Source organism: Condylura cristata, unplaced genomic scaffold (assembly GCF_000260355.1).
Source record: "Condylura cristata isolate star-nosed mole 26May11 unplaced genomic scaffold, ConCri1.0 scaffold00020, whole genome shotgun sequence".
NCBI classification, from domain to species: Eukaryota; Metazoa; Chordata; class Mammalia; order Eulipotyphla; family Talpidae; genus Condylura; species Condylura cristata.
In genome coordinates, this window is record NW_004567121.1 from 27554229 (window position 1) to 27566364 (window position 12136).

Here is a 12136-nt window from a genome sequence, read left to right on the forward strand (position 1 = left end):
CATATTTAAATTTGATTCTCATTTCCTTAATCCTCTCCTTTTCCTCAGAGTTGAATCTTGAGAAATGCTATTGGTTGTTACAACCAGAGTAACATTTTCATATTTGCAATTTGTGTCAGCATAATCTAACTATACCCCCCACCCATGGGTCTTTAAAGTTATTTTCATGAGTTAAGTTGTTAATATGACTAAAAAGTAGGAGAAAGGTTTCTCTCTCTGCTGGCACAATAGATATAGGCTAAAGTTCATCCAACTGCTCCAAAGTAAGCTCTACTGAGTAGCTAGCAGACAAGGGTAGATTCCAAAGGCAAAGCTGCCTTACACCCCAACTTGGTTTTACTTTACAGCGTCTTGGAGTTCTTTTTCAAATATGTTTGTACATTTACTGATTTTCTTTCTTTTTTGCTCTGTTGATTTAAAGGAGAGGTTTTAATGTCTGTTTAGAAGTAGGTTAATGGGTAAGAGTTTAAAATGACTTAAACTATAAGCTAATGAGCACCAACTTGTCTCAGATATTTGGTTTTTAAAGTTGCAGTACATGCCCAGATGCCCCCCCTCAGCTTTTGTTTGTTTATGCTTAGAGTATTTATCTTCTAACATACTTATTTATATACTTTTCTCAGGTTTTATCTGTCTTTTAACCCCATCTCCCCAACCCTGCATTCCCAATCTGTCCATTCCCACTTTAATCTTAGCCTGTTCTAGTTAGAATTAGCTATTCCCTGGCTCCCTTCCAACTGGAAATTTTTCTTTATGGGCAAACTCCTTTTTATGCCAGGTCTGTTTTACTTTTTCATTTACTGCTACTGAGTACAAACTGTTTCTTCCCAAAGAGCCTTAGGATATAAGCACCACAAAGATTTTTGTCTTTCTGTTCATACCAAGTACCCACATGTACTCCGGGTACCTAGAACAGCACATGGCAATTGGAGGCCACAATTAAGTTCTGTTGAATGAATGACCATAAGGATATGTTAAAAGAGGTTACAGTTTAGTTGGGAAAAATACCTGTTCACAGATGCTAGAATGATTAGAAAACAAAACAGTGGATAATAAAAGATCAACATTTGAGGAGAGCTGGGAAAGATCCTTATGGATACAATTGCAAGGTGCCGCTGGGGAAAATGTTGGCACCATGATGCAGGTAAGAGGCAAGGACTGAGATTAAAGATGGGAAAGCAGAGAAGGGCAGTCTCCCATTGGTGAAGTAGAGATGGTGGGATTGAGGAGATGACTGCCTTCTACCTTAATTTACCTTGATGTAGCACTTTGGCTTACATGTACTTTTATAATCATTACATCACTCTTATTACTGTCTTTAAAGAACACTGACATGTATCAAGAGAATTGCTCCTGGTCATAGAACTGGTAAATGATAAACTTGATGGCTGAACCCAAGTCCTGGCTCTCAGGTCCTTTATCTTTGCTCTGATGGCCTGAAGTAGACATACAGACAAAACCAAAGAGCACCCTGCTCTGGTCTTGATACTGTTTGCTTCTTACAATAATATGCTGCTTAGACTTTCAAACTAGTGCAAAATTACTATTTTCTGTACCTTTTTCTGACATTTTCTTAAAGAACTGGGTAGAAAGGGTGGAAAGAAAGGTGAAGAGAACATTCCCACTTGCAGCCTTCTTCCTTTGCCACATAGCCCTACAGGCGCAGTTGCTGAGAACATGGGCATTTGTGGGACACTGATCATCCATCTAGCATTCAGATAATCAAGTGACCCCATAATCAAAATGAAAAAGATGGGGTGGTGATCTCAGTAATGACCTAAATACATTGCTCTAATTTTGTTTTTTGTTTATACCAGTTTCAGCTTTGCTATGTATAAAAGGTACTGCAGAAATTCTTGCTTTGTAAAATAATTTTGAAATATCTTTTTCTTATAGGTTACATTTGCCGCAACTTTACAGGATCCTCTGCTTTGCGGGGTAAGTTTAGGTTTAGTTTTTTTTTTTTTAATATTTATTTGTTCATACAAGAACTGGGGTACAAGCCAGAGGTACACGGAGATGAAAGGGTTCACCAGAGATAGAGTGGAGAACAGAACAGGCAGATGTACTGAAATACACTGCTGAGGGGAGCAGCGGGCATTAGGAGAGGTCTGCTGTGCCATATAGGTCAGCTCCCAGGTGGGGGATCAAATTTGGTGCTATAGTGGCTACGGGATAGCTTTATAGTGCTGTCCTTTAACCCATTGCACCACCCGGGAGGGTCCCGTAAGTTTAGTTTTTCATTGACATGCTTGCATTGCTTTTTAGATTTACTTAGCAATAAATATGTTTACAAATAAATGTGTCTTTTCTTTTTAGCCAGAACCCATATTAACTATGGAGTCAAAGGGGATGTGGCAGTTGTTCGAATTAACTCACCCAATTCAAAGGTACATCATTTAATGTGCAGAGGTTTATTTCTGCTAACTACATTCTTGAATGCAGTCCTAATAAGAAAGAAATAAGTTCACCAATCTGTCAATAATTTTATCATATGATCTTATAATTTTGATAGTTAGAGTTTGACAAACTGCCCAAAGAAGCCAGTTTTCTGCAGCAGAGATCCTTGTTAACTTTAGTTGTGAGATTAATATCAAAGGCTGATAACACTAGCCTTTAGTTAGACTATAGTTAGTGGATGAGAACCAAGATACACTCTTTGTTGTAAGAATCAGAATTCCTCAAATATGAGATTATTCAGTCTGCTTTCTTCACTACCTGCCATTATTTGTTGTACGTTGAGTGGCGCAACAGTGGGCGGTTGTCCCTTAAGCTTCCTGAGGGATCTGAACGACTCGTGCAGGTCACACTTTAGAAGTCAAGTTCTGTTCAGATTGGAGCTTTATTTGTTTCTGGTAACTTCAACAAAGCATGCAGCATTAATTCAGTCTTTTTTTGTATGTTTTTTGTCTTTTGAGCTTTACTACAAGAATACATGCTTCACCCCCCACCCCCACCCCACCAATCACATGGAATTGGTGTTAAGGTTTCCTGCTTCAGAAATATTGTAACAGATGCCCAGATAAATTGGAGGACCTAGATGACAGCAGTCAAACCTATCACAGATTAGGGAAAATAAGAGTCTTTTTCCTTCCTAGAGTAAATCTTGGAACCACTGACCAGTGGATCAAATTTAGATTTCTTTTTTTCAGAATTTTCTTAAGAACATTTTTCCTGAACACAAGTAGCATATACCTCTGGTAGGAAATTTGCTTATAAAATTTTGAGCAATCATTCATAGTCCAAATCAATAAATGACCACTTTCAACATTTAATCCTATTTTACAAATGATATCTATAAAACGATACTATAGGTATCATTTTAATTCCTCTTTTTACAAATGTTATACACATTTTCCCCATGCCAATAAGTGTTTGTAGACTTATTTATAGCTTACATATGCTTCAGACTCTGAGGAATGTGACCCTGAGCAATCCTCCTTTGAATAGAACTATTTTTAAAGGGAGATGTGCTTACAGTTGACAAGCTGCCTGAGGAGCATGCTTGTGGGTTTTGACCTTTTTCCTCTATCTCCCTTTTTTCTAAGAGTGTATTTCCGCTGGGAAAATGTATTTCTTACAGTCACATGTTATGCTACACGTGGTACTTCAAATTTAAATTCCCAGAGTTATATATGTCTGTATACATGTGTTTACCTCTGGCAGGTAAATACTCTGAATAAAGAACTGCAGTCAGAGTTTGTAGAAGTAATGAATGAAATCTGGGCCAGTGATCAAATCAGAAGTGCTGTCCTTATCTCATCAAAGCCTGGATGCTTCATTGCAGGTGCTGATATCAAGTAAGTTTCAGGACATTTGAAGTCACTTTTTTATGTTGACTAATAGTATTCTTCTTAGATCTAGTCATTCTCCTAAATAAATTCTCTGGAAGTTTTTTTTAATTTACATGAGTATGATAAAGTAGAAGTGCTTGTTTCTTAAACCATATAAGACTAAATACAGCCTTTCCTTATAGAAATTGAAAGCAGTTCAAGGAAAGATTTGATTACAGCTTTTAAATTACTATAAAATCAACTATGAGGTGCCATTTTTGACCCATCAAGCCATTAAAAAGTTTGAAAATATCATGTCACTAAGGACTTGGGGAAGTGAGAAATATTTATAGGAATGCCAGTTAGTTTAACCACTTTAGAAGCAATTTGTCAGCAGTTGAATGTAGGTATAATATATCACATGGCCCAGCAAAACCACCTCTGGATGTGTATGCTGGAGAAAGTCTACTCTTTGTTATAAGGCTCCAGATCAAGGGTGTTCCATCCTTTATAATTAGAATAGTGAACAACTGAAACAAACTCCTCTTCAGTTAGTATGGTAACGGATAAATGAAGTGTGAAATAGCCACAGGATAAAATGTTGTGAAACAAAGGAGTTAATTAGATCTATAGTATAAGATTAGAGCTCAAAATACGTCATTTTTTAAAAAAGCAAATTACAGAATGTTTTATATAGTATGTATTGTATGTGAATGTTTTAAAACATATATGAATGCTTCTCTATGGTGTCTATAGATACAATACGTTGTTCCTCTGGAAGGATACATTTCAAATATATGAAAATGGTTGCTGCAGGAAAATGAAGTGAGCTATAGGACTAGAGAAGGTCATCAAATGGAACTTTTAGGTGCAACTTTTTTAAATGATAGAATGTAGGCTTATAAAATTTGTTTATACTTTTGTTTAAAAGCACATACAAGGAAAAATGATATTTTAGTGTTATTTTAATGTGTTAAAATGTTAACAGTCATTAGTTCAGTCCAAATATGAGTATTTATTATATTCCTTTTACTTTAAGCAGTGGTAGTCAGCACTGCAGGCTTATTTTGTAATTTATATTTAAAGTGTGTATTTTCAAACCTGGCTCCAGATTTTACCCACTCTTTGTACAGTAAATAGGAATTTATGTTTCTAATTGTTCATTTAATGTTTGTTTGTTTTAGAAAAAAACAAAACTATCTCTATCAAGTGCTTTTTCTTCTAACTTGATTATTTGAGCTTCAGCCAGACAGTGATGGGCCTGGCAGTATCCACCTATATCCAAAGAAAAACACATACAGCTTTTATGAGGCTAATTGAGCAACTCCCAGCATATTACATGACAGGAGAATTACATTTGATCAGCAGTACAAAATCTGCACCATGGATGTGTTCAGAAATGAAACAAACTAAAACAAATGAAACAAATTCAAATTAAAGGATGCTGAGTACTTTATTATTTTAGCAGGTCTATTTAAAGGTTTCAGGCCCCCTGGAAACTTTTTTTGTCCTTGTGATTGCTTTTTAACCTGTTAGATACCTGATAGTGAAAATGTTTAGTCTGATAGTGATAATATTTACCACAAGATTATCTCCTCATGTACAAAGCTCAATAGTTATAGTAAATAATAGTAAATAATGCAAATGTTTTGTTTCATGTTCTCTGATTGCAGAAAGTTAATACTTTTTGTAAAAAGAGATGAGGTTGCCGACATTAGTGCTGTTGGAGGCAAGACTATTCTTAAACTTCTGACGTGAAAACTCACTACCACATATTGATATATGACAGAATAAGGATATAATGGATTAGGTATTAAGCAAAGGAGGTTATAGTTTCATCTTTGTTTTTTCCCTCTTCTCTATTTTCATGGATACTTCAGCATGTTATCTGCTTGCAAGAATGCTCAGGAAGTATCACAAGTATCACAGGAAGGACAAAAGATGTTTGAGAAACTTGAGAAATCCCCAAAGCCCATTGTGGCTGCCATCAGTGGATCCTGCTTGGGAGGAGGACTTGAGGTACAGATACCCCAAAGTCACTGAGACACTAACGCCTGATGGGACTCACCAGCTATAGGCCTTTATGCTGCTTTTAAATTTTGTGAATGAAGTTTCTGTTGAAATAGAATTAGCATTCTTTTTCGTTTTCAAACTTCTGGTTAGGTTTTAACCCTTTTTCAGAAGTGTGATCCATATTCTTAACCCATGTAAATCCAGTTGAGAAACACAAAGTATAATATACATTTAAGTGCTTTGTGAGTAGCAAAAATAGTACATAATTTGAGATCTAGAGAAGAGAGGCCTTCTAGTCTGGAACATATAGGAAAAAGGCAGGAGAAAAAAATTAACATTTATTGAGCATTTATCACATACTGGGCTCCATGCTAGACACTTTCATATATATTAAAGAAACTTGTGCCTGGTCTTGAAAGATGGGATTAGCCAGTGGGTGGGGAGGATGAGGAAAGAATATTTCATGTGGTGTTAGCAAAGAGGGGGATTAGCAGCACTTACTAGCACTCCATGAGTGGGCCTGCTTGGTTGAAAAGAAGATTCTATAAGGTACAGTTTAGCCTAGGGTACAACTGTACATTTTTCTAGTGAGAGCTTCTACAATGTTCAGCAGCTTTTAAGGAGATCTGCAACCCAAAAAGATGCCAATAAACCAAGGGAGAAGTGTGAATAAGAAGGTAAATTGTGGAAAGCATCAAATGCCAACCTAAAGAATTTTAGTTTGTCCTGTGGGCATATTGCTTTATAACTCTTTTGGCCTTACATCCTAAGAGCTTATAATGTTACATTTCCTAATATTGTAATTTTCTTTCATTTTTTTTGAAGCTTGCCATTTCATGCCAATACAGAATAGCAACAAAAGATAAAAAAACAGTATTAGGTGCCCCTGAAGTCTTGCTGGGGATCTTGCCAGGAGCAGGCGGCACACAAAGGCTGCCCAAAATGGTGAGTTTCAGACCCCCATGAACTTGAGAACCTCAGTCCCTGTATGCTCCTTTAGAGCTGTTCCCTCTTACACGAAATACAGAACATAAGTTTTCCTTGTGGAATTCGGAAACAAAATAAGATGTAGTTACATAAGTTAAATGACAAATTTCTATTCCATGTGTTTATTTTTCCACTACTACTTTCTCTTCAATTCCTTGATCAAAATCCTTTGTTGGTCCTTGAAGAAGGGAAAAGATAAATAATTGCCTGGCTTTCTCATAGTTTAATTTGTTCCTTTTCTGCACGGTATCATCTAACCAGTTTATCAAATCCTTGGGCGATGTTTTGTGATAGACAAACATTGTCTGACTTAGACAATCTCTGCAGAATTCTGTAAAGCCAAAGGAGGTCCAGACGTTTGGATTCTTAAAGAGTGGGGAAATAATCAGAAATGGAGACTACAGAACAATGTTAATATCAAATGAGGGAAATTACGAATCTCATAATTTCTTGATTTTTCAGTGGAATTACAAATTAGCAGAAATGCTCTTTGGAGGAGAGTTGATATAAACTGGCCACAGAAAGAAAAGGAACTCTTAGTTTTCTGATAATAATGTGCTTCCTTTCATGGGGGTTATCAAGAGGATTTTTTGAGAGAATGAATAAGTATGTATGTATATAAAAATATTTACTGAATTTCTTGTTTTATAGTTAGCATTTGAGTGTTGCTAGATGCCATTTTTCTTTATATAAAATACCTTAGTTGAATTCTATTTTTGTTAAACCTAAAAGTCTTTCTAAGGCATTATCATACCTGTCAGGTTCCTCAGAGTCCCCACTAGTTCAAATATAGAGTTTTTAAATATTATAGAAGTGATAGAAAAGTAACTCAGAATGACATAAGTGAGCAATTTTAGTAAACCAGAAATTATTTCTCCACTTTATCAAGTCCCCAAGACAGAAATTCTATGAACTGAATTAAGAGAAATAGACATTTTTGCTTTAGCTAGAGGTTTATAATCCCAAAAGTTACTTAAATGTATACTGACATGTAAAATTTAACTGATTGATAAATAGCACAAAAATGTGATTTGACTTTTGTTATTTTAATATTTATTTTGTTCATTGAGTGATTCGTGGTGTTTAACGGCCACTGAATTTTTTCTCCTGTCCTCTGATCCTTGTTTGCACACTAGGTAGGTGTGCCTGCTGCTTTTGACATGATGCTAACTGGTAGAAACATTCGCGCAGATAGAGCCAAAAAAATGGGGCTAGTTGACCAATTGGTGGACCCGCTGGGTAAGTATTAGCATGCCTTCCAGTTGGGCCTTATGAAGTTATTTTTCAAAAGAGTTACTATGTTGAATATTGATTAGATAGAAACTCATGCTCTTAAGAAACAAGTCATCACTATGTAAGAGTGAATTTCCTAAAATAATTAACAAAGCCATTTCCAATAATGCCCTAATTTCTATTTTACTCTATAAAATATTACTCTGTACATCAAGAGTAATCAATATATCATTCAAGTCATATATTGGATATATAAAAGGATAATTTTAACATTATCCATATAAGGATAATTTTAACATTATCCTTAAGAACCCTCCTTCAAGTTTTGTGGGGTTTTTTTTTTAATAATATAAAATGAAAAACCAACCTGAGAAGAATAATTGCATCTATTCATACAATAGTTCAGTATTCTTTAATTCAGTTTTTTTTGTGGTGACTTTTTAAACTATAACTACTGTGAATAACAAGAATAAGGTATCCTTGCTTGTATGATTTTAATAATTTTAAAGTTTATTAAGATTTGTCTTACACCCAGACTGTGAGCTGCTTTGGTGAATGTTCCCAAGGCACTAAATATGTTTTACTATTGTTGGGTAGACTGTTCTGTAAAGGGCCATATAAATTTTAAGTCAAGCCAGCTGACAAAGTTATTTAAATCTTCTATGTCCCTGTGGGTTCTTGTCCTGTCAGTTTTTGAGAGAGTGCTAAGCTCAGCTCTGTGTTTCATGCCTTTCACCTGACTAAATTAAGATAACCCAGATGATTTGGGGGCGATCTTCCTCAGCTAAAGTCATCTGACTATGTAGCTATCTACCAACTAGCACCCAGTAACACCTGAAGTAGTGTTTATTTGGTACCAGGAACTGTAGCCTCATTGGATCAACACAACAGGTGGGGGGCTGATACACCCCACCATTTGTCAGCTTCTGCATGTATTGTTATGTTGTCCTAAATCTCCAAATAAAGACAATACAGACATATTGAACTTCCCCTAACATGAAGTAGCTATTCTACATACAACTGAAAATGCTCTGAAGATAATACAAAGGCCTTGGGTGAAATTACTCTTTCCTGTAATTTAAATACTGTTCTATATATTTTCTTCTGCCATGAATTCAAGTTTCCTGATCTTCATTGTTACAATCTGCTGTTAATCCAGTCCTGTGTGTTTCATGTTTTGGTTTTTGTTTTGAGAAATAACATTCCCTGATATGTCTTCAATTTCTCTTTATTATGTTTCCATTTTCCTCTACTTTGGCATGAGTTCACAATATAGCCTTTCTAATACTGTGTTTGCCAACTATATCTTTCCATTTCTTCATCTGTTTCTATCAGACAATTTGTTCCTGGCAATAGGTATCTCTTTCTTGATTCTTTGAATGCTTTTATCATGCCTGTAGTTTTGTGTGTGCAAGACCAAGAGTTTTGAGGGGCCCTTCTAGAGCTACCGAGAGCTCTCCTCTACCTCTTGGATATTAGGAACTGCTCTGTAATATTCGAGCCCGCAAATTCCAGTCTCCATGACCTCCCTGCAGGCTGCATGGACCCTATGCACTGTTGTGTTCAGAAGGTTTGGGCTTAGTTCTTTTTCTGCCTCCCCTAAATAGGTTCAAAATGGGGCAGATGTCTTAGGGAGTGATTGGTTGCATATTTACTGTAAACTCCTTCCTCCATCAGAATTTTCCCCTAAGTATCACCAGACTGTGCAAGATTGCCTTTTTGAGCCCCAGCCACCTCTTCCTCTGGTGTGGCTCCTCCAGGCTTCTGATTAAGAGCTTGGTAGGTTGTCTGTTTTCACAGCCTTAGAAATTTATTCTTTGAATTTTACAGTCTTGTTCTTAAGTCTCCTATCTCACACAGGCTCAGTATCTGGCAAATACCTTGAATAGGAAATCAGTTGCATATTTTGGCATATCCTTATTGCTGTAGAAGTGCTTTGTATATTAAATATTATGACACTAAAAGCTATTCACTCCACCTTTCTCACCTAGCCTCTCCAGCCTCCTACACCCTTAGAACTCCACAAATGCCCCATGGGGTAACTTTGCATTGAATTCTTCTAGCGTTTAACCTCTTGTATGTGACAATCAAAAACAGCTCCTCTCACTTTCCCCCACTCTCATCCTTCTGCTTGATCCAGGTCCAATGTGTGCCCAAAAACATCATATATTCCTAGAAAAGAAACTGTCCAGAAATCATCCGGTCACCTCCAGCAGGTGCTGGAATTTTCGTTCATGTTGTCCTTTTTGCTTCCACAGCTCTCTGCTGTCTTTACAAATGTGGTTTTGCAAGTTTTTCCTAATTTTTACAGCAAGAATACAGGCTGTAAAAATTATATGTCTCCTACTCAGAAGTGGAAGCCAGACTGGTACACAGTTAAGCCCTCATTTTCTACCTAGAGAGCATGTTCAGATGCTCAGTATTACTTCTCTTCTGTATCCATAGTTAGTGACTTCATATCCCAGTCTCTGGTCTGAAAAGAAAACTGCTGAGAGTGGGCATTGAGTCTCTGGCTCTGGCATACCTAAGTGTTTTCCTACCTGTGATTGACGTAAGCCTGATTTACATTTCATTGTGTTTTTTGCAGGACCAGGCTTAAAACCTGCAGATGAACGGACAATTGAATACCTAGAAGAAGTTGCAGTTACTTTTGCCAAAGGATTAGCTGATAAGAAAATCTCTCCAAAGAGAGACAAGGGATTGATAGAAAGTGAGTGTCATTTTTAAAGCACAAACGCCAGAATCCAAATATTACTGATCAGTTTACAATTAACAAGCTAGAAGTAGACCAGATTAAACCAACCAATATATATAAGGAGACCAAGCAGACTCCTATTTTCCTTGCAGTTACAAAACTTAAGTAACATATATACAGTGGGCAATGTTAGCCATCAATCCACAAGCCTAGTAATGCAGAAAGTAACAATGATGAGGAAGAAATAAGAGATGCAAACCGCTTTGATCCTGGTTCTGTGCTCTGCATCCTTTTCATTTCCAAGCACAGGCATTTCATGTCAGTTAGGCTAACACCTAATATACCTGATCTCCATTATGCAGCTGGCTTGAAGTGCGCTCTCAGCCAAGGCTGTCTTCTGAGTACTTCCCAGGGCACATTTTAGGTTACACTGCAAACATTTACTGTTGATTCGTCTTAGCTACCTGGGGAGAGAGAATACTTCCTTCACTCTGATAAAGAAAAATCACTCTTCCACCAAAGATAGTTTAAACCTCTCTACAAACAAACAAAAATAACACCAAAGGGAGAGCTTTTTTCCAGGGAATTTAATTTTATTTGTTACAAGTTTCAGGTGAGGAAGCAGTAAATGCATCATTTGTGTATAAGTTAACCCTAAGAGCTACACCAGTTCTGTTCTGTAGTTAAGTCCTATAACTAACCCTGTTTTAAGAAAATGTTTAACTTTGTAAGATTTAAACATTAATACAAGAGTAGTATCCATTGCCTAGCATTAGTATGTATCAAGTAATGAAACCATGTTTAAAGTAAAATTAGAAATTAGAGTAAAATTTAGAAATTTTGCATGTCAGAATAAAAAGCAGGTCTTTCCAATAACTAGAATTACTGCATTTTAATGGAGTTTACAAAACAAACAGAGGGCTAGGTTCTTTCCAATAAGTTTCTAAAAGCATTTTACCTTGCAGAATTGACATCGTACGCCATGAATATTCCATTTGTCAGGCAACAGATTTATAAAAAGGTGGAAGAAACAGTACGAAAGCAGACCAAAGGCCTTTATCCTGCACCTCTGAAAATAATTGATGTGAGTCTTGACTCTACCCTCCGGAGTCTTTACACTCCACACTCCTCAGATCTCTCTCTGTCTAGTGCAAAACTCTTTAGTGCCATTTGGACCTTGTATACTCATACTAAAACTCTTAAGTCTGCTATGAAAGTATTTATCAATAGTGAGGAAAGGTATATAAGGGCTCATATAAATTGATATATTTGGGGATAACTAGTGAGAATTATAATAAGTAGTTGGTGAATTTAAAATGAACAAAAACCAGAAAAGGAACCTGTATTATTAATACATCGGTGTGACAAGGTCAGTAAACTATTTACTGGGAAGTTGTTGAAGCAAAATTGATTACTGTACAATAAATATTCATTA

The 12136-nt window shown here is 36.3% G+C and overlaps 1 protein-coding gene across 1 annotated transcript in view; it reads left to right on the forward strand.

Annotated features, from left to right (window-relative positions):
• Window positions 1-12136, forward strand: part of HADHA (hydroxyacyl-CoA dehydrogenase/3-ketoacyl-CoA thiolase/enoyl-CoA hydratase (trifunctional protein), alpha subunit) — a 30881-nt gene that overhangs the window by 2306 nt on the left and 16439 nt on the right. Inside the window, exons 2-9 of the mRNA XM_004686385.2 lie at window positions 1897-1938; window positions 2320-2390; window positions 3667-3800; window positions 5654-5792; window positions 6612-6731; window positions 7910-8012; window positions 10594-10716; window positions 11667-11785. Coding sequence (XP_004686442.1) covers window positions 1897-1938; window positions 2320-2390; window positions 3667-3800; window positions 5654-5792; window positions 6612-6731; window positions 7910-8012; window positions 10594-10716; window positions 11667-11785 — 851 coding nt within the window. The remainder of the gene's footprint in view (window positions 1-1896; window positions 1939-2319; window positions 2391-3666; window positions 3801-5653; window positions 5793-6611; window positions 6732-7909; window positions 8013-10593; window positions 10717-11666; window positions 11786-12136) is intronic.